A 27,232-nucleotide genomic window follows, 5' to 3' on the forward strand; every position below is an offset into this window, starting at 1 on the left:
GCGCTGTATTGGCCGTGCCATTGGGGTCTTCGTTGACGGTCTCCTCCTCCAACGATCACATCTCTCATCACCAGTAAAGACGGTTGAAAGGAGCAATACGAGGGCATTATCCTTCCAAGCGATCTGATTGACCTAGAGAAGAAGAAGATAATTTATCAGCCGAATTGTAAGGAAGAATGTCGAGTCTTCCTACCTGATTATCTGCCGTTGGGATGACCTTGATCTCATTGAATTGGAACCCTGACTTCCCTGCCTTATCGGCCTTTTTGGCGTCTGCAAGACCTTTGTAGATGCCACAATTAGGCCGAGCTGTGCCAGTTGCACCGTGGCCGTGCTGACGAAGGGAGCGGAAGAGGTCTGGCGACGAGAAGAGGTTATCCACGAAGACGTGATATGTCAACTCCGGCAACAGGTTAATAAGGGGCAATAACGACGCTTTGGGTGGAGTTCAACGCCATGATCTTATCCCCAGCTTCTGTGATGACGTGGATAACTTCCTTGACCTCGTCAACCTCGTTAGGAGCCCTCCGTTGGCTGCCTCTTCCCTTGCCTTTCCTCCTCCCTCGTTGTGATGCCGGCTTCTTCCTCTCAACACCAACTGGGCCGTATTTTGCGCCAGGCTGGTGCCAAATCCACCTCATGAAGAGGCCTAGCTGGGCAGCTATCCAGACTTTGAGGCCTGTGTCGATAGGCTTATTGGGGACGTATGTAACTTGCTTATTCCTTCCAGTATATCGGATCATGCCCTCGTCTACAGCAAGATGTGAGCCCGGATTACAAAGCTCTGTTGTTGCAAGTTGAATATGTTGAGACCACAGCTCAACGCATTGGAAGACGATAGGAAAGTCGTCATCGTCAGTGAATTTGGTGTGGTCAAAAAGCCGGAGGTGACGATGAAGGAGTTGAAATCGGTCATAAGTCATGAACTTAATGATCGAGTGTTCAGGCCGCTGATCCTCCAGCTGAGGGGTCTTCCAATGGTCTTGGACTGTTATTTCGCTGTGGACCCCTATATAAATAAGGATCCCAAGCCAGACATATACCTCTGCGGCGGTAGTTGGCTTCCAGGTGCGGAGGCGTGACCTTTCTGTTATTTCATGTTCTTGGCTATCAATAACGCCGCTCTGAAGTAGGCTGTTAACCCAGTTATTGGTGTATTTGACCCAGGTATTGACTAGGGAAATAGGCACGAAGTGTTGGAAAAAGTAACAGCGGGCTTTGGGGCAGCTTGTTGACGAGTAGCTCTCGTCGCGGCACCTCGAAGGGTTGAAAATTGAAGCCTCGGTCTTCGGCAGCTGGAAAAGCCGGTCTCCGAGTGCTATCACCCTCATGCTCTTGACGGCTGTTATCTTCGTTGATGAAGCTATTATCATCATACGCGTTGAGTGCCTCCGCCGATATCTCTATAGGTATTGATTGGGAAGCCATCAATTAATTCGAAATGATTTGTAGGGTGATAAAGGCGGAATCAATTAATGACGCATCACTACGTTCCCTTCATGTACCTCCTGACAAATGGGGGGATGTGGGGCTCGGTACGGCCGGGAGGCTCAACACAACTCAAGGGATACGCAGGCTATGTGTAGGTATTCAGGGTAGTTTTCCCACGTGGGTGGCACATGTACGATGATCTATTTCATCATGCATGGAATTACATTACAAGATTCGTCTTTTACTTGGCGCAGACGCGGGCGTAGACATTAACAGGGCTGGGGCAGCCGTAGACCTTCTTCATGCTGGGAGTGCTGTAGCAGCTGGCAGCATTGGGAGCACAGTCAAACTTCTCACAGCCAGCACCGGGGCTGAGGATGTTGCGCTCCTTAGCGAAGGGGTTTCCCCACTCACTGGTATTGAAGTTAGCTTCCTGTGCTGCACGGTAGTAAGCGTCTTTACTTACGTGCTGAACTCATAGTAGACATAGTCGGGCTTGGAGGTAGAGGAGTAACCGAAGAAGAGGGGGTTGGTCAGGGTTCGGGTCTTGGCAATCTTGACAGTCTATGAGTGGTGTTAGTCACGATCCGTGTGAACAACAAATAGATGAAGCAACGTACAGAGCCAGTAGAGCGAAGGTTCTCAGAGAATCGCTTTCCGGGCTTGACAGTGGTCAAGGGGCCGGGAGCACCGCCGTTGTAGGGGTAAGACTGGACATAGATGTCGGTAGAGCAGTCGTTGATGACAATGGCCTGGTTGGCAGCAGCAGCGCTGCCGAGGAGAGCAGTAAGAGTGGTGAAGATGGCGAACTTCATGGTGACTGATTTAATTATTGATGAGTTGAGCTTGAGAAGGATGTAGTGAGTGAATGAGTAGCTTGGTGAAGAAGATAGATGCTGTTGGGAGACAGCTGCATTTAAGCATACGAGCTCTGCATGGAACTTTTCCATATTCTAGGGCGATCCACTATGACATCGACACTCGCGCTATTTATGACCTATACGAGGATGATCGGTTCGTATTCTGGAGAAGCTCCATCATGTCAGGCCATTTGCGGGGTGAGAGATCAGCCCCGGCCAAGCTGCCATGCCGAATCCGGAACGGGCGGTGATCCTTTCCGATCGTGTGCCGAGGGCATCTGCCGATTGCCCGTCGTCCGCCTGACCGACCACCCGTTGCATTGCTTCATGCATAGAGAGGCGAGACTCTTTAGTGCTGACCTTTGGCTGACTTGTTCCCCTGTCGCTTACCTGATCACATGGCTTGGGCGGTCTAGTTACGGTTAGAAAATTGCATAGTTTAGAGAGTCTAGACGAAATTGGGATATGTAGGGCTAATACGGAAAGCTCGTATCGATCCCCTTGCTCTGTCTTCCCGTGACAGCTTCCCAACCTCTCCCGCACCACCCGATACCAGTTCCAATGGCCTTGTCTATAACCTGCCTGTTATTGAACGGAGAATTATGTCTAATTGACTTTACGAGCTCCCCTGGCAACATCAATACGGGCTCAGTTAACTTTGCGGCTTCAGCCGGGAGCTATCAATAGCCTCGTCCTAGTTCCGTGTCATTTCGCCATTGCCGGAGCTAGGGAAGTATAGCATGCCTGGGAGCAAGCCGGGACCTGAAAGTGACCAGTGATATCCTGTAGTGCATTTGACAAGATTAAAATAAAAATAGCAAGTTATCATCTTGCTGAGCTGAAAGATCGGGCGGACTATCAAGAAGAATAGAAGCCGCCTGGAGTCGCTAGGTCGTTGTTGGTTCCGTGGCGCATTAATAGAAGATGTGCCTCTGACTCAGGCATGCGCTGCTTCCGCTTTATTCACTATTGAATTCCAACGCGTAGACATGGGTGCTGGTTACAGAAACCCAAATACGAACAAGACAGGGCATTCGCAAGATTAAAGGAGTATACTTAATGCATTCTTCGCTTCAAAAGCCTAGGCTTATTATACTTCTTATACTTCTTGTACGAACGGGGACTGATTCCGCGAGGTAAAACGTGCATTATGCTTCTTTGCTCAAACCTCCCTCTAGCTATGGGAAGTCGCCTGGAATCAACAAGACTCAATCTCAGAAAGAGTGGTAGTAATGGGTCTGCATGAGCTTTCGCTGTCCGCATAACCAAACGTGTACAATAATCGACCTTACGGGGGAATAGGGAACCAAAGTGTTAGCTAGCATACTTTGGAGGCAGGGGCTTTGTCTAGACCGCTCGCCAACGCAGCGCAATCTCGGCTTGCAGGCCATAAAGCAGGCCATTGTTCCAGAAAGGCTCCAAAGTTAGTCTTTTCGTCATCTGTTAGTGCGTAGGGTGCTTGGTATACGCAAGCCTAGTGAAAAAGGCCCTTGCGTGGCTCGTTGGTGTTAGTGCTAATGCCAACGGCCAAACACGCAAAGCCATCTCATCCATCTAGGAACGCAGCGACTTTAAGAGAAGCACCGAAGATGTGGGGTTTCTAGGTTGTGGTGTTTCCAGCATTGGATTTTAATGCCGTCATGTGTTTTTTATTGTGCTCTTTGGTACTGTGCCCGACGAAGATGTTATTGCTGCTAAACAACGATACTAACAGCAAGAAGTGGATGTTTAACACTATATGACTGTCTTCTGGAAGTTGCCTGAGCTTGACGATAGACAAAGTTCGCCATAGAAGGTTGAAACTTTTAGGTTACGGCGTTTTATGGCCGTAGGTTTTGGCACAGTCGTGCAGGTACTCAGGAATGTCTCGTACGTTATGTATTTTAACCAATGCCTCCATAATGATCATCATCAAGAATAAACAAATGGTAGCCAAGTCATTCATCGAGTAGATAGCTCATCTGGATCATCAAGAAGAGGCAGTTGGGACATCAAGAAATTCGCTGTAAGCACCAGAGGTCCCAGAATGTTAACATTTGGTCATGCAGCACTCTGCAAACCTTATCGACGTTGTTGAATATCTGGTATGGAGCTGAGACTGTGCTTGTAACGTTCTTTTGCTGAGCTCCTCTTGCTCTTTAAAAGGACTTGATCAGTTGCTTTAACTCGCCTGGCAATTTCACATCTCAAACACACATCTCTATTCTCTCACTACCGGAATAGCTCCATCTATCAACAGCCACATAATGGATCCATTTTCCAAGTTGCCGGCAATCGTCCAGATGCAACTTTTTATTCATGTCGACTCCGTGGCAAACATCATGCCTCTAATACAGGTATCCCCAGCAATGGCCTCGCTGTTTCTTACGTGCAAGACGAGTATCTTGCAGCGAATGCTCACGACCCTTCTTATTAGCGATAACGATGGAAGAATTGTCCAAGACGCTCTCGCAATCCTCAATTTCCCTTGCATCGATGCGATACCCTCGATCCAACGTCATATCGAAAAGTGGGCTGCCCAAGGATTCAACAACCCCTTCCAACAATCCGACCAAGCAACGATTCAGAGCCTCCACCGCCTCTTCTCACGTCTGATCTTGTTTATTGAAGACTACCTCGCGAAAGCAACCGACCCGTTTCCGCCACGCGCATACATGGCCGTCCCTGGCATTACTTCTCTCGGCCCACGGTTCAAAGGCAAGAGAATCGACGTCTAGCCCGTCAAGTTCATGACTTTGACTCCTTCAGAAAGGATCCGCCTTCTACGAGCATTTCTTTAATATGAGCTACTTTGCAAGATTTATCATCCCCGGGTATGGCCTTGGATTGAGCACAGCCGCTGTGCCAACCGGGTCAAGCTCATGCATGAAAAGCTTCAGCTTGTGCAGTACAAGGAATTGTACTGCGTTCATGAGTATCTCCAAGGCGTATACGGTGCCATCTTTGCGCACTGCGGGGACTCCTGGCTACCAGATCGATCGGCCTCGTGCTCTTCTGACAGTCAGCCACACCCTGCTTCTAAGCATGGGCTACTGTCCCCAGATACAGTTTATTTCAGCGCCAGTGATTATTTCTTGGATATGAATATCCAGAGTAGAAATCTGTCGAGGATTCTACCTTGCCTTGGTTTAGATCTGCTGGTCCGTATTCTCGCGTCTCTGCACGAGCAGGAGGACTACGAAAGATACCTAAGGAGGTGGTTCAATACCCTTTCAAACGATCTCGAACGGCCCGATAGTCCTTGGATATCCAATCAGCACTTCGCCAAGCATCACGAACAATCCGCAACTTTCGATCCCAACATTTATCATTGCGGCCTCGGCCCAGATTCACACACATCGTCGCTTCATGCCCAGGCCGATTTTCCAGCACTACTCGGGATACGAACCTTGGAGCAGGTGGGAACAGAGAGAGCGTCTACTCGGGATACATGAGTTGCAGTTCCAGATATATCGTCAGCGAGCCTGGGTTTTCTTTGACGACTTGAGGCTATTCCCCGATGTGAGATCCCATTTCCCAACAATGAAAGATCTCGATAAACAAGACCAGATCGCCAACAATAGACTGGGTCCGAGTTACGAACGAACCCGAAGAAGATCACAGAAGTGGCAAGATTACTACTGGGGACGAACTCTGGATAACCCGCTGTACTTGCAAGAGAATGAGGAAGAAGACGTGACGCTGGAAGATAGTGAAGGACACCTCACACGGTTCTTTGAGAAGTCGGCCACTGGCAGTATCCCTTCATTCCGGACACAGCTCAATGAATGAGCAGGCCGGATCGTAATTGGGGCGTCCCTCTGTCATCTTCGAGATGGTCCATCATAACACCCACCAATGAAAAGAGCAATGCATCATCAGGGGTTCCCTGCCAGCTGAAAACAAGCTGAATAGAGCCTGTGGCTCTGATAACGCCACATCCCATCAACCCCGCTCTGAGTGATGACTTCTCAGCTTCCTCCTTTGCAACTTGCAACTTCTGCCAAGATGCGCTTGATCAACACTGAAACTCTAGATATTGAAAGTTTCATTGGCCCTGAGTTTCCAAGATATGCCATTCTCTCGCACACATGGACTGATGACGAGCCAACCTTGGCAGACGCTCAAGCCGGCTTTCTAGCAGGACGCTCAAGTGCCGGATGTCGAAAGGTTAGAGATTTTTGCACACTTGCACGGCAAGATGGCCTCTCGTACGCTTGGGCCGATACGTGCTGCATCGACAAGACCAGCAGCAGCGAGTTGACTGAGTCGATCAACTCCATGTTCCGATGGTACACGTCGGCCGACATCTGCTATGTCTACCTTGCCGACCTGGAGAGCGATGCTTCGTCAGACACCATGGCCTCGTGCAGGTGGTTTACAAGAGGATGGACCCTCCAAGAACTCATCGCACCCAGTAAGCTACAGTTCTACGACAAGGAATGGGGCTTGCGCGGTTCAAAGATGGATTTTGCCGATCAGCTTCTACAGATCACAAACATCCCCGACGCTGTCCTTCAAGATCGGACGTCATTACGCATTATACCAGTCGGGCGAAGGATGTCGTGGGCAGCGAATCGCCAGACGACACGACCAGAGGATATGGCCTATTGCCTGATGGGGATATTCGACGTCAACATGCCATTGATATATGGGGAAGGACGGAACGCCTTTATATGACTCCAGGAAGAGATCATGAAGAGCAGCAACGATCTCAGCATATTCCTATGGCAATCAGCTCGGGGTCCAAGGTATCGCGGTATACTAGCAGAGGAGCCATCAGAGTTTGTTTCCGCTTCTCGCCTCAGGGTTGGGGTTGCCGGCATGGATAGTCCGCAGTTCACCATTACGAACAAGGGCGTTAAGATCAAGGCTAGCCTCGCAGACAGCGGCCGGGGCATCTTTGCCCTGAGTCTCAATCACGTCGACGAAGATTCGACGACAGATGAGGTTTTGGGCGTCTGGCTCAAGAGACACAGGAACGGAGCGTATGCGAGGGCCTACCCCCACGTCCTCGTTATTGTATCCGAGAGCGTGTTTGGAACTCCCTCCCGCAGATATCTCAGCAAGCACATGTCACCAACCATGGCTGAAGCGGTCGACTCGGCTACAGACAATGCGTTTGTCTTTGAAGGCGACTTTCATAGTCAGTACTATCAGCATCTATCCACCACCTCTAGCGCGTGGTGGGATCGGGACAGGATGGCCTATCTACGGGACAATGGACTGCCATTTGTGGCTTTTCACCTATTTCGCGCAGGGTGGGATAACTCAAGGCGTGATAACCGCTTCGTGCTCGCATTTGGCGTCGCTGAAGACGGGACTGCCTGGCTTTCGCTCGCAGCTGATTCATGGACACGGCCTTCAAAAGGTGCAGAACTGTTAGCTGCAGCATTAAAAGGAGATCTCAAGGCTGTCGAAGCCCTAGGGCTCGAGTTGTGGAAGGAACACAAGCAGAAGGAGATGGAGCACAAGGAGTTATGGGGCCACGAGCAACTCCCACAAAGCCTCACTTTTATCAGGCGAGGCCCAACTATGTTACCGACAGGTCTTTCTGAGCAGCCATACACGTTGGAGGTTTATATTGGCAGAGGTCACCTGGACGGCCATGACGTGTATCTTGTGACGCTTGGTAAGAAGATGCCACGGTATCGTCGTATGGTGGAGATTGCTGCCCCTCTTGTTTTGTTTTATCTTGTGTGTAAGCTATAGGTCCAGACACCCTTCCTTCTGAGGCTAAAGCAACTTGTTTAGATTTTGCTACTGCATTTGCTAGTCATCCGCGTTTTAGAAACTACCTGCACTGGCTTCATCTAGTCAGGTAGGGCCTGGGTAGAGGCTCAAATACAGGGAGAAGCTTGGAAATTGCGACAAAATTAGATCAAGAATGATGTCTAGGGAATCACTCATCCGAAGAGTACATCACGTGGGACTAGATGTGTTAGAATGGTGGCCTCAAAGTTCTCCTTGGCAGTATAGGGTAGGCTAAGACGAGCTTGCTTGGCTGGTGAGTCTGAACAGGGATTCCATTCCCACGACGCTACGCACGCTCAACTAGGCAGCAGCCTCTCGATGTTCATCTTCTCACTTTAATCTTACAAGAGTCATCTTCGACACTCGATATCAACATCTTATCGAAATGCCCGCAACAAGTCATCCGCCAGGCCTAGGCAATTTGCCATGCGAGATTCAGCTCCAGATTTGCACCCAGCTCTGTGTCCATTGCTCCGGAGGTACCAACAAGTTTGACAGATGGGCTGACGGCGATGAGAACCAACGGACGCTGCTTTCCCTGAGTCAAACATCGCGCACCTTTCATCGTCTTGCCCAACCCATCGCCTTCCACAGATTTCAACAGATCCCGACGAATTGGTCCACAAATGCCTTTGTCAAGTTTGCTCGAACGCTCATTGATCGACCTGATCTTGCTGGACAGGTAAAGGAGCTATGCCAGCACTGCTATGAGGTTGGCGGTTGGTCCACCCAGCAGGACTTCAACATGCTCAAGGCTGCTGCGGATCGTCTCGGCATGGGAGATGAAGATGATGCAAACTTTGAAAGTGCCGAGGAGGAAGATCTATCTGCGGGCAAGTTTTGCATGGAACTTCTCATAGCTTTGCTGCCGAAACTTGAGACACTGTATCTCATGTTTGAGGACCAAGGCAATTATGGGCAGACGACGTACACTTACTTGCAACGGCGACTCAACAAGCTTGGCTCCGATGGCACCTTGAAACATCTCCGAAGAGTCATCCTCGACACCGAGGAGAACTGGGGTTTCTTCTTTTCCATCCCGGCTGTTGGGGTGCTTCATCAGGTAGCACCGAACCTGGACGAACTGATTATTCGACACAACAAAGGCTTTGAGAGTATGGACGTGGCGCAGAGTAATCTTGGTGCTATGTTTTCTGGACCGACTCAGTCTCTTCGCACCCTTCGACTCGATCACTGCGCTCTCTCCAACGACCCCTTATCGACATGTTTCCTGGACTTGCTAACAAGGCATGCTCCGAAACTTGAGCGTTTCTCCTATCGTTCACAATCACCCTACTTTGGAGAGGGGCTGGGGACTCATCTCACGCCCAGAGAGATAATCAAATGCCTCAGACCTTTGTCAGGCACGCTCAAGTCTATTGAAATCGACCTCACTGACCACTTGGATCACGACCAAGGCCGTCTTGTCACTGGAAGAAGCCTAGCCAAGTTTGAAAAGCTGGAGGACCTGAGGCTGGATGAACGTGCCCTCTGTCGACATTATATCGAAGGCCCAGATGCTCCAAGAAGGACTGCGAATACCTGTCTAACGGATCTTGTCCCACCGACTCTCAAGGTACTGACGGTGAGAGTATACGAGGACTGTTGCCTTTGGCCCGACTTGGAGGAACTGGTTTCATCATCTTGCTCCAAGTTTCCTAACCTCAAGAAGATGATAATCCACACTATATGGCGAATGGGTAGTACAGCTACATACAGAGACTGTCAGGAAGCAGTTCGCGCCAGGGGTCAAGCATTCCAAGACTTTGTTGCCAATACGCATCTGGAGCTGGAAATGCACGAACACCGATATTGGTTACCAGACATGTACTGAAGTAGTACAACACAGGGTGGGCTAGGGTTATATAAATAAGTGCGCCCATGGAAGGGAAACGTGGCAGGATTCGGCAGCACATAGATGCATTATTGAGATTTCTCGCGTTCAACTGGACCAACCGAGTAGAGGTATCTGCTGCTTGCATGGTATGACCATCTATTGCTTTGTAATACACTGTAGTCAAGATTCCGGTAATATGTTGTCATTTCTTTGTGATCTAGAGATTTATCGTAAACGTCTACTCTATACAAATTGCTAGCGGGCTTTCATGCACGCAAGACCATGTTTGGATGCAGCCACAGGCCTTGCCTCTCTACCAGGGCAATTTAGTTCCGTCATAGTTCTGGAAAGTGCCGCTACTGCCGTCCCTCGTGGCCTTGTCAATGGTGCTAACCATGGCAGTCACGCTCGTCTCGACAGAGATTGCGCCGATATCAGACAATTTGACGCCAGCCTTTGCAACGGCCCCTGCGGCAAGATCAGTCTCGACCAAGCCAGGGTGGAAGACGAAGCTGGTCAGCCACGGCTCCTCAAAGTGAAGGCGGCGGATGAACCAGTTCAGTTCAGCCTTGCTGCCACCGTATGGGCTGTGCGTGGATGGGAAAGAGGCTAATGCCTCCATGGAGCCGATGGAGCCGATAAGAGTGGAGATGGCGACAAAGATGGGGTTGCCGGTCTTGCTGGCCTGGAGGAGGTCGGCGGTGGCCTGGAAGAGGGCAATGGGGGCAACCGTGTTGACTTGATGGTGGAGGTTGATGTTGTCAATAGTGGTCTCGCGAACACGGCCACCATCTTGAGCGATGCCCGCGTTTGCGATGACGATATCCAAGGAGGAAATGCCGTGCTCGCTCTTGAGCTTTGCAACAGCAGTTGCCGCATCCTCGGGCTTTGTCGAGTCGAGCTGGATCGTGACCAGCTTAGATCCATCCGCCTTGGGCAGATCCTGGAGGGCCTTGGAAGTGGGATGCTCTGGGTTTCTCACAGCCACCACAACAGTGGTAGAGGGCTTAGCGAGGAAGGTCTTGGTGAAACCCTGACCGATGCCTCGGTTAGCACCGGTGATGAGGACAGTCGAGGAAGACATGATAAAGTGTTGTTATTGGTAGATACGTGTAGAATGAGTTGAGTTGAAGTGCGATTAATATCTTGAAGCGTGGAACAAGAGTGATATTTATCGAGTTTCTTCCTAGGCGGTAACAGCACTCTACGATATACATTCGGGCTTGGCCTCGCTGTTCAACTAGGTACGGCGATGCGCCGGACGAACCGGGGACATAGTGAAGCGCCAACTCTCCGCCATATTGAGCAGGGTTTGGGATTCGAGTCGACAAGTCAGAACGTTTTCCGGGCGAATTCAACTCTCCGAGTCTTGATTAGCAATATGAAGCTATCTCGACGCAAGTGAGTGTGGTCCGGAGTCTTGACAAGTGAATATTCTGATCACTCATCATAGCAGGTTGGACCGAGGCATCGAGTGGAGTCGGACCAAGACACTTGCCAGGTTCAGGGGACCTCTTGAACGCCGTTCGGATTCCTCCGATCCAATGGCCGGCATCGCTTTGGAGTTATACGCGTACAGAATGACAGGGGTAAAACACTAGCAAGGACCTGAGTCTGGAAAGGGGCTAGACTGACTCACTTTATCACATCATTGGCACGAGGATGAGGGAGCAAAACTTTAATTCGCGACGTCTTGATGCCTTGTTGGCGGGCATGTCACCATAATGGATCAATCTTCATCCACTAACAGGCTAGAAACAGCTTGGTAATGCTCCTTGTAGGCCTCGCGCGGTCGCCATCTATTGCCGACATGGTCGCTACCCTACGCTCAGTGGCAACCACAAGAATGTCTCGACACTAACGGACTTGGCTCAAGGGAGCTGCAGAGATTGGGTAACTGCAGTGCATAGAATAGTGCGTATCCAAGGGACGTCTCCTTAAGACGCCCCCAAGCTTCGTCATTCGCTGCCAATGCTTCCTGAGACTGTGCAAGATATCGTGAATTCGGCACGGTTATAATCACACTAGATTCCCAAGCGGGCGCACGTCATTTGAACAGGCTCCGACGGTTGGCCCAGATGCGTTGGAGACAACTACCGCTTGATTCGGCCAAATCACAATCCCGATCCGGCCCAACCAGATCTGCCCTGAAAGTTCCGGACGAGGCTCGGCCGAGCAGGGCACGGCAGTTTCTCTGTTGGTCCAGATACTTCTCTTGTGATGACACAGTCCCAGTTACAAAGCAAAAGCCAGAAACACAGTTGCAGTCAATTTCACCGTCACCGGAGAGACTGTCGGTGAAGGAAGAAAGATTTTTGACGTGCTCAGTAATCGTTCATCGCTTGGGTGACTCGTCACTTCTATGGAGAGAGAAATACCCTACGGCCCTTGAGGCGGGACCTTGTCATGTCTGCCACATACCCCGTTAGAGTAGTTAGGCAACATTCAATGCGGGAGATCTGATAGATACACAGGCAATGGTACAAATGAGGATAACCTGGTCACTACAAAGCTTGAACATCGCGTGCTGTTTGACCGAACTGGGAACTGGATGACTACACTGTCGATCGACAGCCCGCCGTCTCTAGTCAACGAGATCCTTACGGAAGCGCGAAAACACTTGGTCTAAAATATTTCTGGTCCCTAGATCAAGAGATTTGGAACTTATTTTCGGCTTTGGCTTTTCTGCCGCCGGAAGCATGTTAGATCCCCCGGTGCATTAAAGCGGATCGTCAAGTACCCATCATGGTCGAGTTAAACACAAGAGATGTTCTGGAATAATTAATAGGATGCAGACATTATGTAAAAATATATCTATGGGTACAAAAGAAAAACCACGTTTACAAACTCTAGGAACGCCGATCAATCAGTATACCGACCCACTACTCCCTTCCCAACCCAGGTCCCATCCCATTTAGCCACTCTTGGCTCGCTCTTGACCCAGCTTGAAGACGCTCTCCCTGACCTCGGCCTTGTTCAAGCCACCTGACTTTTTCATGATACCATCAAACACGGTTCTCGGACCGACTGCGTTCAAAAGCCACACGACGAACGCGTTGGTACCCTTCCACAGGAATGAATCCTTGCCATTGATCAAGGCGCTCACGACTTGGCGGGCAAACTCAGCTGGCTGCATCGTATTTGCGAGATGTGTCGTCGTTCTCGCCTTGACAGAGTCCTCCACGTCGCGGTACATGCTGTCGGGGCCAAAGTTGATGTTTTCGGTCGCCATCAACGGCGTTGAAACCTCGCCCATGTATAATGTCACCACCTTCAGACCGAGAGGTTGGACTTCCAGTCGGAGCGTATCCGAGTAGGACACGACAGCTGCTTTGCTCGCGTTGTAGGCGGAGGAGAAAAGGCCTGGGAGGCGCGCCAGGATGGAGGCGATGTTGACAATGGTCGGCGTGTAGTTTGGAGCAACGGAGGCTAGAAGGAGAGGCGTGAAGGCAGTAACCATCTCCATAAGGCCAAAGACGTTCGTGGCAAAGAGTTGACGTACGCGAGATGGATCGGCTTCGACGGCTGGCGCTTCGTACACTGTGAGCTGATGATTAGCACTTGGACTGCGACATTCAAGGTGACCGTGCTAATTACGTGTTCCAGCGTTGTTAATCAACATGTCTAGGCGTCCTTGGGTGCGACTCGCAATCTCGACCGCGAGGGCCCGAATGCTGTCGGGGTCTGTAACATCGAGAACAAGAGTCTCAATCCCCTTCTCCCTCAAGTTGCCAAGGGTCTTCTGGGAGCGAGCGGTGGCAAAGACGCGGTATCCCTTGTCCGCAAACTCCAAAGCCAGTGCATTTCCAGCACCGCCCTGGGAGCATCTGTTGATCGATGATGGTTAGGTGGTTGTAGACAGGGGAGCGGCATCAGTGCGTACGTACCCAGTTACGAGGACAGATCGCTTTTGTTGGTTCGCCATTGTAATGATAGAGTAGTAAGTGATTCGAGTTGACAATGATCCATGATAGAGGAGAGCTTCTTCTTGATAGTTCTTTATTCACTGCAGTGTCTCTGGCCCGTTCACTGGCACTCGGGCTAATTAGTTATCAAGTTAGCCGTGACAAATAACTCCGTTTGGTGGCGCGACAGCTAAAAACGTCTAAGCACACTCCGTCGGAATGATAGTTGCCCCGACAGTGACGACGTCATACAAAGTAATTATATAGATCTGGTGGAATTGACTTTAGTAGGTTCCTCTTATCTTTCCCTGTTGCTCCATCTCTTCGTCCCATCTCTCTTACCCTCTCTGTTCTGTCACACAAGTTACACATCATGAAGGCTCTCAAGTCCAACAGAAGCATTGTCACGCGACTCCTCAATGCCGCCACCAACAAGAGCCACTGCGGCATGGGTGGCCGGGTCCAGGACAACGTGCCTGTTCCCACCATCACAAGCAACGAGATCCTCGTCAAGGTCAAGGCCGTCGCCCTGAACCCCACCGACTTCAAGCATCTCGACATTATTTCACCTCCCGGATCAACAATTGGCTGCGATTACGCGGGTGTGGTTGACAAAGTTGGCGACGCAGCCGGGGCGACATGGAAGGTTGGAGACCGTGTTGCCGGCGCAGTCCACGGCGGCCTCTTCCCCGACAAGGGAGCATTTGCCGAGTACCTGAAGGTCGAGTCCGATCTGGCCTGGAAGGTCCCGGACAACGTCAGTGATACCGACGCAGCCACATACGGTGTCTCAGCTGTGACAGCGATGCTGAACTTGAACGTGCGCCACGGCCTCCCCTTCATCGACGGAAAGACTGCAGCTCCGAGAAACGAGACCATCTTTATCTACGCCGGATCAACCAGTGCCGGCCTGTACCATATCCAGCTCGCAAAGGCGGCCGGATGCACTGTCGTGACGACGGCCTCACCGCATTCCTTCGACCTGGTCAAGAAGTACGGTGCTGATGCAGTATACAACTACAGATCGCCCACGGTGGTCGAAGAGATCGTCAAGGATTATCCCGACATGTCAAAAGCTGTCGATTGCTTCTCCGAGGGAAAGTCGACGACAGTCTGCGCCGAGGTTATCAAGAAGAAGGGCAGCAAGGTCATCACTCTGCTGCCCAACGGCAAGTCCAAGTTTCCCAATGTCACATACGACCTGGTGATGGCGTACACGGCTCTTGGCCACCCTTTCCAGTGGCTGCCACCCATTGGCCCCAAGTTTGAGGTTCAGCCGGCAGACAGAGAAGGCTTGGTTCGTTTCTACTCTGTCCTTCCGCAAGCATTGCACATTGTGAAGCCGATCCCTACTATTGAAGAGAAGGCTGGCTTTGATGGAATACTCGAGGGTCTGGACAAACTCCGAGGGGGTAAGGTTTCGGGAGGCAAGCTGGTGGTCAGGTTCGGGGAGAAGTGATGGAAGCATAGCTGTGGACTACAAGTTCCAAACTCAGGGATGCTATTTTGTCCGACTGGAGACTGTAATTTGTAATAATATGTAGCTTTTTATGACCTATCCCATCATTTGGTATCCTTCGTAAATCTAAGAGAGGCTGGTCGCTATCATTGACAGGTTTAGTAATCAACGTGGATTGGCTCATGGAAAGAAGTCTTGACTGGAATGTATACCCGGTGTCAGTGAAACATCCTCTCAAAATCACAGTGTTGGGATAGGAGGCAAGTCTTGCGTTTAGAATTCCAGTGACAACTGCGTCTTTCGCTGTTGTGGCTGGTGGCCTCTTTTGGGGTCATCACTGACGATAACAACAAAATCTCAGCGATTAGCACACTTGTGGTAGCTAAGAAGCAGGACGATTTACCCCTCTCCCATGGGCAAGAAACCTATGCGCTTTGAAGTTTTCTGTGAGAATAAAATAACTTCTAGAGCCGCATGACACCAAAAATCCCGTGATTGTCTCCTAATGCCAACCGTTGACCATCTGGTGAAAAGGCGAGCCTACTGACGCCATCACGATCATACTGGCTCCTTAGCTGAAATGTGTCCAAGTCATTCAGCTCCCATACAAGTAGTTTGTTAGTCTTGCAGCTCGCGACAAGTGTTCGAGAATCTGGCGAGAATGCGATGGTCAGCACGGTACCAGGGACTTCCAACGTGGCGTTCAACTTCCAACTCCCTCCTGGCATTATTTCAAACACCAAAAAACCTGTACCGAGTAATGTCTGAGCAGCAAACCACCGAGAATCTGGAGAAAAGGCCGCAGTACTTGCGAGTTGGCATGCAGAAGGTAAGGTGTAACGGACCAGCATGCCACCAGGGGCCTCGGACTTGAAGAAATGCTGGCCGGTGGCTCTCCTGGACGGAACTCCAACATACTGCTCACCATCTGGTGACCAGGAAAAGCCGCTATTGCCATCGAAGTGCTCCTGGAATATGTCATATCCCCCTTGTGAGTTGGCGTCCCAGATAGTCAACCTTTGCTTCTTGGACTTTGGCTCGGCCCAAACGATCATTATGCGTCGTCCATCCTTCACTATCATATCCTTCATGATGGCCTTACCATTGCAGACATAGTGACTCATGATCGGTTCGAAATAGTCTCGCCCACCAAGCGTACAGGTCACAGCAAGCAATTGCTCCTTGGTAGATGATGACCCCTCCCGTCCCAAGAACAGTACCAGGCGGCTGCTGTCAGAAGAAAATGAAACCCAGATCGGAGAACTGTATCCACACGTCGTTCTAAGGCATTGATCTCTTCGGAAATTGCCTTGCTCGTCAATATTCCAGAGTTGAAGCCGTGTCCCGTATTCTTCCCCATAAGTAGACGCAAACCATTTGCCGTCTGGTGAGAAAGCAAGGTGCGTAATAGACTCATACACGTTGTAGCTTGTGGTTTCTGTAGAGCTGTTGCCGGCTTCAATCGTGACAGATATTGCGGTTTCGGCTCTGGTTGTGATGATGGGTCGAGCCTCGGACGGCGGCAGAATGAACTGTGGACCCATTGAGTGTGTCAAGTCGTCTTTAGTATTCCGTGTGCCATTGTAGATGATGTAATTATGATCTCGGAGCACATGTAATCCGGATGAGTCCTCTAGTGTAAGGAAGTTGTTGGACGTCTCATTAGTAGGCCCACGTAAGTTGTTGATGAAAGAGAGCCAGCGACGCCAGAACCCAGCTGTGGAGTGTTCACAAAGGCTCAAGTCGCTGGACTGGCCTTTTGTACCAGTAATGGATGCTATATCAGCGCTCTGATAGTTTGCCGACCTCTGTTCCTCACTTGGTAACCTCACAATTTGGGTTCCAGATGTTGTGTCAATGCCACTAGGCTGGACGTGCTTAGGGTTAGGAAAATGCGCCGTAGCCGTTGTCCAGCGTCCCGAGGCTGGCTTGCTTTCTAATGTGCCACTAATTCCCGGTACAGAAGTTTCTCCATCTATAGTGCCCGAGGTCGAAAGATGATGGTGGGATGATGATGAAATCCAGGAATGTCCCAAGGCCTGGGTCGCCGTGGGGCGGTCACCCGGGGAACGACTCATGAGCCACTCACTGAATAACTTGGACTCACCAGTTAACAAAGAACTGATGGGAAACGGGGCACATTGCCGAACATAGCGGTATAGCTTCGAATATGGATTGTCTCCGAATGGTAGAGCTCCCGTAGTTAAACGAAAGGCGATGACACCAACGGCCCAGATATCGACTTCGAAGGAATAAGTCCGATCTGCTATGCAATCACAGGATTCTTCGTCGGCATAAGTGAAGATGTGGCATAGTTCGGGTGCCCAGTATGGTGGTGTCCCGACAGTAGTTCGAAGAGTTGTGGCTTCCTTGCTGCAGCCGAAGTCGGAGAGCTTAACCCACCAGTTAGGGTCTTTTTCTTGAACAAGGATGTTCTGGTGTCAAAGATGTTAGAGAAAACGTAGGGCTGGATTTTGTGGAAGAGGGGGTGGAGAGAAAGTAAGTAAAGAAGAGGGGAAGGATGAGTGGTTCAGGAAGAAAAATAGACAAAACCTACTGCGGGCTTCAAGTCGCGATGGGCGAACTTGCTTTCGTGCATGAAAGAGAGGCCTCGAAGAATTTGTCGCGTGATACTAGATGCTTCGCCATCAGGGAGTGGTTGTGCGATATGGGACTGCAGATCTCCATGAGGGAAATACTGCATGGTAATGAACAGTGCCTTTGGAGTCTGAAACCATCCAAAAGAAGACACGAAGTAGTTGCGGTACTACAAGTCATGTTCCTTAGTAAAGAGACTGAAACAACGCCGTTGAACCATACCTGTTGGTGCGAAAACTTGATGAGAGCCGAGAGCTCCTGATGACAGACGTTGACGCTTGTATGCTCTAAAGATTGCCGCGAGGTTTTGGAAATTACTTTGACGGCTCGAAGATCTCCGACCCGGGGACCTGTAGTGCATTTCTGGAGCCAGACCTCGCCGTAGCCTCCTCTTCCCAGCATCTCTAGGCGCTCCCACCTCTCATCAGCAGACCACCTCTGTTGGCTGGGATGACACGTAAAGGTGTCGTTGACTTCTTTGACTTTGAGTTCCCATTGTTGAATGAGCTGATCATTGTCCATAGTAAGCGGCGAGTAGTGATGCCGCTTCAGAAGACGTCGAAGGTAAGAATTGCGGGGAAGTTAAGGGTGGACATGCGGAACCTGGGAATTGTGCACATATAACAAGGCAAGGCAGAAAAATAAGCAGCACGATTTAGCCAAGGCAGAAAGATGGCTGGCTGTGGCGTAGCCTGTTCCGGGGGTTGGGCGTTTCGATTTCAAGGTGCGGCCTGACGTTAGGGCCATTCATAAGAGCTTGTGGCTGCTTTGTCATGGGCCGATAGCCTATAACTGCGACACAAATGCCTACTGACCGTGACCCAAGGTCACCGACTGGGATCGAGTTATTGATGTGGTAGAATGTGTGTCTCTATGTGTGTTCTTTGATCATGTGCATGACCAGAACGTCATTGAAAAAGTAGAATATGGTAGAATGTGCTAAGGTATAAGATGCTAAGCTGCCCGGTGCCGGACATGGGGTTAAGAGATCCGGGGGGCACACTTATTCTTGTTGAGAGAATTTTATCAAGTCGAAAACTGAGGATTGAGAATGAGAAGTGTTCTTTGTCGTATAAGAAATACAAAAAGGCATAATAATATAAGCACTAAAAAGCAATACTAGTAGGTGGTAGATATTGTAAAAATTAACCATTGCTAGTTATTCTTAAGCTGAACAACGAACGCTTTTGAGCGATGCTCCGAGCTCCTTATTAACAGGAGCGACAAAACAGAAGCAAAAAAAAACACACTCCGGTACAGGGAATCGAACCCTGGGCTCCGCGGTACTTATTCCCTCAGGTTATGAGAGCGCGAAATGTTAGCCACTACACCATACCGGATTGGTGATCATCGGGACTCTTGTCCGCAAACATGTCGGTAGCAACGACACAGGCAACTCAGGGCTCGATGACGATCACGGTAATTCAAGCCGTGTAATTACGAGCTCAGGTGTTAGCCAAGGGGCGGATACCAACATGAGGTGGTTGGTGACATAAGATATAGATCCCTCGTATGTATCCCTCGACCAATGGAAAGCACCTACTCGTTGATATCTGGCGAAACGAGAGGTGATGGGCGATAGTACTGTCAACTCGCATCAGACCCGGCCCCTCCTTGTAAAAAGTCTTTTAGCCGTGTGACCTCTGTTACAAGGATTTCCATGCGTTAGCTAATAGATCTGGTCGTGCAGAGTAGGTAGTTCCAATATCGCTTCAAAGTCTCGGGTGAGGGTCCCACTCCTCTCCGCCCGACATCCGACACTGCTTCCGAGCCCCTGGATGAGAGGCAAGATCATCGAGAAATCGAGAAGACAGTGTTCCGTTATTCCAAGGTTAGTCTGATAGCCAAATTTTACGTTCTTTTCTTCTTAGCTCTCAGCGGCCTTAAATGTTTGCAGGGACAGTATTCATTCCCAGCTTTTACTGAGTTTGCCCTTACAACAGCAGTACCAACCATGCATATCCATCAGCGTGCCCCAATAGATGTTGAGGCAAAGCTCGCCTCGCTGACATTATCTGAGAAGATTTCTCTCCTTTCAGGTGCGTATCTTGACCACCTTCGTTTCTCTCCACCAACTCACACTTTACAGGCGCCGACTTCTGGCACACCGTGGCCCTCCCATCCCACAACATCCCCTCGGTGAAATGCACCGATGGACCCAACGGAGCCAGAGGCGGTCGCTTCTTCAACCCCGTCCCGGGACTTTGCATCCCCTGCGGAACAGGCTTGGGTGCCACCTGGAATCCCGACCTGCTTTACGCTGCAGGCCAGCTTCTGTCGCGAGAGTGTGAGGCCAAGGGCGCCCATGTGTGGTTAGGTCCTACGGTCAACTTGGTTCGTGGTCCTCTCAATGGACGCGGCTTTGAGAGCTTCTCTGAGGATCCTTACCTGAGCGGTGTACTGGCTACGGCCATTATTCGAGGCGTGCAGAGTCGAGGAACGCTCGCTGCCCTGAAGCACTTTGTGGCAAATGATCAAGAAACTGATAAGATGTCGACTGACATCTGTATGTCTGAGAGAGCCTTACGAGAAGTGTATCTGAAGCCTTTTCAGATGGCTGTCAGAGACGGTAAGCCAAAGGTTGTCATGTCGTCTTATAACAAGGTCAACGGTACCCACGTTTCGGAAAGTCAGAAGCTTCTAGATCAAATACTAAGGAGGGAATGGGAGTTTGATGGCCTCATAATGAGTGACTGGTGAGACTTTCTTAGTCAATATCGATGCCTTGGTTGGTTCACTGCTAATAGTAATAGGTTCGGCACCTATGGATGCAGTCGTGCGCTCAAGGCCGGCGTGGACATTGAGATGCCCGGTCCGTCGAGACACCGCGCTGATAAGGCCATCGTGGCCGTGACTTCCGGAAAGGTCTCCGTGGACACGATCGATGAAAGAGCAAGAAATGTCCTCAAGTTTGTCAACAACACAGCGACAGCACGAGTCTCACCAAAAGAGACAACCCGTGATTTGCCAGAGGATCGGGCCTTCAATCGACGTCTCGCCCAGGAGAGTATCGTCCTTCTCAAGAACTCGGAGAATATTCTTCCCCTTCGACCCCAAGACTGTCAAGAAGTTGCTGTTATTGGCCCGAACGCCAAGCTTCCTGCTGCTTGTGGAGGCGGAAGTGCCAATTTGCGACCATACTACACGAGCTCTGTCTTCCAAGGTATTCGAGATCAATTACCTTCCACGGCACGCGTTCACTTTGAGCCTGGCGTGTTCGGGCATGTTCTCCTCCCCTACTTCACAAGCGAACACGTCGTCGACGAGTTTGGACAGCCAGGGGTATCTGTCGCCTTCTTCAATGAGCCCGATTCGGTCCCGGATAGAAAACCCTTTGACTCTCAGAACGTTCCAGATACCACCTACCAGCTGATGGACTACAACCACCCAGAGAAGAAAGATGTATTCTATATATCAATGCGGGCAAATTACAAACCAGATGTCGACGGTCTGTATGAGTTTGGCCTAGCCAGCTATGGTGTTTCAAAGCTCTACATAGACGACCATCTCGTGATTGACAACGAGAGAGATCAATCCCATGGCGGTATGTTTTTCGGTCACGGCTCAACAGAGAGGCGTGGCACTTTCGAGATGTCGTCAAATCGCACCTATCGCTTGCGTGTGGAAGCGGGGAGTGCGCTGACGTCCAGGGTGACTGGAGGGGCGGGTTCAATGTTACCTCTACCAGGAGGTGCCTGTCGGCTGGGCGGGTGTCTGAAGCTTGATCCACTTGAGGGAATTAGTCGAGCTGTGTCTCTGGCGAAGCGATGCCATCAGGTCTTTGTAGTTGTCGGCTTCAACTCGGACCTGGAGAAGGAGGGCATGGACAGAGATTCCATGGAACTTCCACCTCACGTCGACGACCTTGTTTCAGCTGTGCTGGAGGCTCAACCAAATGCCATAGTGGTTACCCAGGCTGGCAATCCAGTGGCTATGCCATGGAAGGCCAAGACAATTCTTCACAGCTGGTATGGGGGCAATGAGGCCGGAAACGCCGTTGCCGACGTTATCTTTGGCAAGACAAATCCCAGCGGGAAGCTGCCAATGACCTTTCCTAACCGACTTGAGGATGGGCCTACATATCTGAGCTTCGGAAGTGACAACGGCCAGATATACTATGCCGAGGATGTGTTCGTTGGACATAGATGGTTCGAGGCTCGTGGTATTGATGTTGCATTTCCATTTGGGTAAGGATACCTCTCTACCTATCTATACTGATGCGGCTTGCTAATCGCTCCCAGGCATGGCCTGAGTTACACTACATTTGCGATTTCCAATATGAAAATGGAAGGGAATAACGTACTGGTGGACGTGAAAAATACTGGGAATCTGACAGGCGCTGAAGTGCTACAACTATACGTCACCTTTAACACGGCAAAGTCTGGCAGGAGGTCGAGATTCTTGCGGTCACTACGGACGCTTGCGGGCTTTCAGAAGACTCTTCTAGAGCCTTCGCAAAGCACAACCGTGGTCATGTCTCTGGACAAGTATAGTACGGCTGTCTGGGATGTTAAGAGTGACAGCTGGTGTCGTGAAGCGGGCACGTACACGATTTCTGTTGTGAACTCCGGTGGGTGCTTGGAAACGGATTTGGTTGAAGAGAAGGATAATTATTGGAACGGACCTTGAGGTACAATAGATCCATAGGCGTAAATTAACAAGATTTCTTTTCATTCGTCACTACTGCCTTGTGTATCATCTTTAGATGGTCTGATATTGGCTGTCTTCTCCTACATCTGCCCAGGCATCCAGTCTCCCTCCATCAAAGGCCAGAACGAGTCCATAAATAGATCAGGCTGTCCAGAATCGTGTCTTGGATCGGCCCCAAGAGCAGAAAACTCGTCGTTATACCCCGAAGAACCTCCTAGGTAGCCATCGAAATCGTGTATCGATGCATCGAAGAGCTCTGGTATAGTCGTTTGCTGTTGAGCCTCCATCAACTGAACGTTCATAAGGGTAGGGCGGTTCTCGAGATATGCAGAGCCGGATTCATTCGTCACTGCCACCTCTTGAGTAATTGTGCTGTCTTCATCGCCGTCTCCAGGCTCGAAATGTAGATTCTGAACCACCTCACTGACACTGTGTTTTGAGTAAATCTCCCTTCGTCTAGTTTCTCCGCCCTGTATAGCAGAGCTCCCTGAAAGATTAGTCTCCCGTTCTTCCTCCTCCCAGATAGACGAGCACGCAAATTGTCCATCCCGATCTCGCTGAGCATCACTGACGAGATCCATGATGCCCTTCTTCAAGATGGCAGATGTGGGATAAATCGCGGCTTGCTCTTCTAGTGCATCGGCACACGAGGATAACCTTGCAACGAGCTCATCTTGTGGCAAGTTGCCCATCGGATGCTGCCCCAGTCTTGAGATGATCCTCGCCGAGTGGAAAGCACACATGGCGAGGGACGGATCGCTGATCAAGTCTGCCCCGCCAACCAACTTGGGCGTCTCGAGGATCCTTGATACGGACAAGGCGTGAGACAGACATTTCTCGCGACAAGAAGTTGCGAATTCTGGCGATAGTTGGGAGATTTCGGCTATGGGGAGACCCTCTCGGAACCCGGGAATAGTAAAACGAAAGAGGTCGCAGTGCGTTTGATGCCACCAAGCGTGGAGCATTAGGAACGGAGTTCTTGATGGGGAGAAGGCTCGTAAAGAGAATGACTTGGCATCAAATCTGTAGCGCTCTGGGAGTGAGATGCTAAATCGCTGAAGCTCATCCTCGATGGATTGGACGGCGGTAAATGAGTCTTGTGAGAGTTTCCGATGATTGCTAATCTTCAGCGTGAGCCTATACGTGTCAGTGCTAAGCAAGCAAGGATAACAAAAGATGACGGTTTACCTCTGACAACGGTCACGAATGTCGAGCACGCGTAGGCAATAGCCCAGCAGACCAATGTTTGACTCGCCGGAAGCATCAGCATCGCTGGTCAAGAACCCTGTTGAAACAGGCATGTCCATCGAGAACGACTTTTCGTTACAGGGCAGCCGAATATGAAGGGTCTCTGTGGTACAAGATGTGAATTCTGTCTTGCCACTAGAATACAGCGTGTCTGTCGTGAAGATGGACCACATCAACCTCCTGTGTCTTTCTTGTTGAAGGAATGATGGCCGATCATTCTCGTGATTGAGACGGAGGATATAGGCAAGCCGAGAGGTCAGAGACATAGAGACGAGCATCTTGCTGAACTGTCGCGAGAGGTACTGGTCAAACGTGACAAGCAGCCAGGCTTCAATATCGGACACTCTTGGCTGAGAAAGCCGAGATAAGAGCTCAGACTCGGTCTCTTGGATCCATTTACGCGCAAGGGTTGCATGTTTTGCGTCGTTCGGGTGGATGAAGCGCGCGGTGAGGCCGCAGATGGCACGTAGGACCAGCGGGCTGAGATGGCCCCTGGACCAGGCTTGGAGGAGACTCGCTCGATGAAGGAACCCATAACAGGGAATTGGGTAGATGAACTCGAAAAAGGTATCTATATGTTGCTTGACGACAAGTCTGTCAATCCCTAACTCCCTTGCTAAACGTTAGCTATGTCACAAGATGGACTGAGCGGCAACTCACAGCGACAACGTTGACGCTCCCGACTGTACATCAGCTGTAGTTTGCGTCGAACCTGGCGGTGAGCTTGCCTGGCGTTGTAATTGCTGTGATGTTGAACTATGTGCATTGAAAGAGGCGGGTTGAATAGCACCTTGGGCATCGATGCTAACCACCGTCGCTGAGCTGGGATATTGGCATGCAACGCCTCGCTGAGCGCACCGCGAGCATGCTGGCGATCCTCCAGAACACTTTAACTTGCGATCTCGGCAACGTATGCACGCTCTCCAAACTCGTCGCCTTTCGAGCAGCTCGGGCAGACCATCCTTGTCGGCGGGCGAGGCGACCAAAGAGCACTCGAAACGAAGTCTCTTGCAGTTGCAGCATCCTCGAGGGTCTCCATCGCACCGGACCTGTAGCCGTTGAGATTAACCGAGCAACGAATTTGGCGGGAAAATCTTGACTCACCTTGCGGTTGCGGCACTGAGCACAAATCTCGGATGTCTTCCGGATCCGTGTTCGGGATCGGTCTCGTCTTGAGTTATCCACCATGGCAAAGGAGTTCCAGCAGCTCGGTACCAGGGCGATCAATGCAAAATTCCAAAGGAGTCAGTCGGATCAAGTTAAGGAAGTCGGGCGGAGGAGGATCAGGGTCACCTTTCAGAACCCCTCAGGTGGTCGTCTGCTCCGCCCGACATCCGAGCTGTCCCCACCCATCTCCGCTTTCCCCGGAACTAATTATCCAACTTTGTCTGTGCCCATGGGGAAGCGAGCTTTTGCGGGATGTTGAGACCGGGGAGGGGAGCAGAGGTTGCAGAGTCTCGAACGACCTACAGACTGGTGGCTGACTCCTTTCAAGACTGCTCCTCTGAAGCTTGCCATTATAAGAAGATTGACCTCGTCACGTCAGGTCCGTTGGTAAGGCCCACATAGCCAAGCAGTCAACCTTTCTGATCTCTGCTCCATCTCAGACGACACCATGTTGTCTAACAACAGGATTCTTCAACACTTCAACCGCCACCTGGCCCTCGCATTCAGTGTCATCGCAGTATCGACCTTCAACTATGGCTTCGACAACGCCGCGTACAACAACACCCAGGCCATGGACGCCTTCCAGCGGCAGTTCGGCGACTGGAACGAGGCCGCGGGCACATACAAGATCTCGCCATCATGGCTATCGCTCTTCAACAGCTTGAACTATATCGGCTTCGGTGCCGGAGTCATCATCGGCAGCTTGGTCAGTGAGCGCTGGGGACGGCGATGGTGCATGTTTGGTATGAGTGCCTGGGCGCTTGTTCCAGCCATCATGGCCGTTACTTCAGTTAGCAAGCATCAGATTATGGCGACGAGAATCCTCAACTGTAGGCTTTGTCTCCATGTCCCTCTGGAACTGGATCTCGCTAACGGATTCATCTCTGATGTGTAGACATCTATATCGGCATGGAGCTTGCTGTCGTCCCCGTCTATCAATCCGAGATCATGCCCAAAGAAATCCGAGGCTTCGCAGTCGGCTCGTATCAGTTCAGCTTAATGGTACAGTTATCTCGTCCCCAATCTACATTGCCACAGTGTTCTGATCTCGTTAGACGGGCACCCTTATTGTCAGTTGTGTCTGCAGAGGTACAAGTTCCTTGTCCGGAAACCTGTCCTTCCGAATTCCTTTTGGCCTCTTCTTCATCATCCCCGTCGTCGTGATGATTTTGATCTTCTTTATCCCAGAGGTGAGCCGCTTCTCAATCTCTCTGGATGTTCTAAGCTCACTTTCACAGTCCCCGCGCTGGCTCCTGACCAAGGATAGAACCGAAGAAGCACGAGCAGCTCTCGGAAAGTTGCGCGAAGGAAAACAGACCGAAGCCGAGATCGACGAGCAGTTCGCGGCTCTCCAGTACGCTTTGGAGAAGGAACCTGAGCAGGGACGATACGTTGAACTCTTCCAGGGCAAGAACCTCAAGCGAACCGGTATTGTCGTCGCCATGAACTTCTTCCAACAAGCCACCGGCCAGGCATTTGCTTCCAGTTACGGTACTATCTTCATTCGTGATATCGGAACCATAAACCCCTTTACCATGAGCATCATCAATTCCATCGTCAATCTTACCGTTGCCTTTACCGGCCTTTATTTCGTTGATCGGCTAGGCCGCCGGTGAGTCTCAGACAAGTCCGATCCCTTGGCTTGAACTTGACTAACTGTTTGCAGTCCCCTTCTATTCACAAGCGCAGGGTGGATGTTCTCGGCGATTGTCACCATGGGCGCTCTCGGAACAGTTGCCAATCCCTCCTTCGGCATCAAGTCAGGAATCGTAGCAATGCTCACCCTGTTCGGCTCCGGATTCACGTTCGCCTTTGCACCGCTCAACTACGTCGTCACTACCGAGATCCCAGCTCTGCGCCTCCGAGATGCCTCGCAGCGAACAGCCTCCATCGTCAACGTCGCCACGAACTTCGTGGTCAGCTTCAGCATCCCTTATTTGCTGTACGACCAGTACGCAGGGCTCGGGTCCAAGCTCGGGTTCGTCTTTGCAGGAATTCTCGCGTTGGCCATCGTTTTTGTGTATTTTTGCGTTCCCGAGTGCAAGGGCAAGTCCCTCGAGCAGGTTGATCGGCTCTTCAACCAGAACGTGAGCCTGAGAAAGTTTGGCAAGTACAAGACAGAGGACCTTGCGACGGATTCGGCTGATGGGGCTGAGAAGGGAGTTGGTGTGGCAGTTACGAGCCATAAGAATTAGGCTACGGTAACCTTTCGTATACAGAATGTTGCATTCAGGCCCTGAAGATGATCGTTTAGACTAAGGACCAGCATTGGTAGAAGCTATTCTCATTATTCTGGGTGATGGTTTCCTTTCGTCATACAGTCCACCAGGATGTTACAAAGAAA

At 50.7% G+C, this 27,232-nt stretch overlaps 8 protein-coding genes and 1 pseudogene across 9 annotated transcripts, besides 1 other annotated feature; 4 read left to right on the top strand and 5 right to left on the bottom strand.

Annotated features, from left to right (window-relative positions):
- Window positions 1-1,672: 1,672 nt before the first annotated feature.
- NCS57_00926600 (uncharacterized protein) lies at window positions 1,673-2,246 on the bottom strand (the record flags this gene model as incomplete). The annotated part of the gene is made up of 3 exons (XM_053059045.1): window positions 1,673-1,844; window positions 1,898-1,995; window positions 2,052-2,246. The coding sequence occupies 3 exons, from the start codon at window positions 2,244-2,246 to the stop codon at window positions 1,673-1,675; spliced, it is 465 nt and encodes a 154-aa protein (XP_052911116.1).
- Window positions 2,247-6,278: 4,032 nt separating this feature from the next.
- Window positions 6,279-8,087, top strand: NCS57_00926700 (HET domain-containing protein; the record flags this gene model as incomplete). Its single annotated transcript, XM_053059046.1, has 3 exons — window positions 6,279-6,902; window positions 6,957-7,971; window positions 8,047-8,087. The coding sequence occupies 3 exons, from the start codon at window positions 6,279-6,281 to the stop codon at window positions 8,085-8,087; spliced, it is 1,680 nt and encodes a 559-aa protein (XP_052911117.1).
- Window positions 8,088-10,174: 2,087 nt separating this feature from the next.
- NCS57_00926800 (uncharacterized protein) lies at window positions 10,175-10,945 on the bottom strand (the record flags this gene model as incomplete). The annotated part of the gene is made up of 1 exon (XM_053059047.1): window positions 10,175-10,945. One exon carries the CDS (start codon window positions 10,943-10,945, stop codon window positions 10,175-10,177), a length of 771 nt encoding a protein of 256 aa, XP_052911118.1.
- Window positions 10,946-12,775: 1,830 nt separating this feature from the next.
- Window positions 12,776-13,786, bottom strand: NCS57_00926900 (uncharacterized protein; the record flags this gene model as incomplete). The annotated part of the gene is made up of 3 exons (XM_053059048.1): window positions 12,776-13,401; window positions 13,459-13,688; window positions 13,749-13,786. The coding sequence occupies 3 exons, from the start codon at window positions 13,784-13,786 to the stop codon at window positions 12,776-12,778; spliced, it is 894 nt and encodes a 297-aa protein (XP_052911119.1).
- A 302-nt stretch (window positions 13,787-14,088) lies between these two features.
- NCS57_00927000 (PKS-ER domain-containing protein) lies at window positions 14,089-15,225 on the top strand (the record flags this gene model as incomplete). Its single annotated transcript, XM_053059049.1, has 1 exon — window positions 14,089-15,225. The coding sequence occupies exon 1, from the start codon at window positions 14,140-14,142 to the stop codon at window positions 15,223-15,225; it is 1,086 nt and encodes a 361-aa protein (XP_052911120.1). The 5' UTR covers window positions 14,089-14,139.
- A 2,108-nt stretch (window positions 15,226-17,333) lies between these two features.
- NCS57_00927100 lies at window positions 17,334-18,345 on the bottom strand (annotated as a pseudogene). Its single transcript has 4 exons — window positions 18,142-18,345; window positions 18,046-18,081; window positions 17,783-17,992; window positions 17,334-17,660 (listed from the first exon to the last, which is right to left on the bottom strand).
- Window positions 17,334-18,345: a sequence feature.
- A 1,432-nt stretch (window positions 18,346-19,777) lies between these two features.
- On the top strand, window positions 19,778-22,452 carry NCS57_00927200 (Beta-glucosidase; the record flags this gene model as incomplete). The annotated part of the gene is made up of 4 exons (XM_053059050.1): window positions 19,778-19,862; window positions 19,913-20,519; window positions 20,577-22,010; window positions 22,065-22,452. 4 exons carry the CDS (start codon window positions 19,778-19,780, stop codon window positions 22,450-22,452), a joined length of 2,514 nt encoding a protein of 837 aa, XP_052911121.1.
- A 101-nt stretch (window positions 22,453-22,553) lies between these two features.
- NCS57_00927300 (Fungal-trans domain-containing protein) lies at window positions 22,554-24,909 on the bottom strand (the record flags this gene model as incomplete). Its single annotated transcript, XM_053059051.1, has 4 exons — window positions 22,554-23,610; window positions 23,662-24,333; window positions 24,382-24,404; window positions 24,826-24,909. The coding sequence occupies 4 exons, from the start codon at window positions 24,907-24,909 to the stop codon at window positions 22,554-22,556; spliced, it is 1,836 nt and encodes a 611-aa protein (XP_052911122.1).
- Window positions 24,910-25,336: 427 nt separating this feature from the next.
- Window positions 25,337-27,083, top strand: NCS57_00927400 (MFS domain-containing protein; the record flags this gene model as incomplete). The annotated part of the gene is made up of 5 exons (XM_053059052.1): window positions 25,337-25,718; window positions 25,784-25,890; window positions 25,944-26,078; window positions 26,127-26,500; window positions 26,555-27,083. 5 exons carry the CDS (start codon window positions 25,337-25,339, stop codon window positions 27,081-27,083), a joined length of 1,527 nt encoding a protein of 508 aa, XP_052911123.1.
- Window positions 27,084-27,232: the final 149 nt, after the last annotated feature.

Source organism: Fusarium keratoplasticum, chromosome 7 (assembly GCF_025433545.1).
Source record: "Fusarium keratoplasticum isolate Fu6.1 chromosome 7, whole genome shotgun sequence".
Taxonomy (NCBI): Eukaryota; Fungi; Ascomycota; class Sordariomycetes; order Hypocreales; family Nectriaceae; genus Fusarium; species Fusarium keratoplasticum.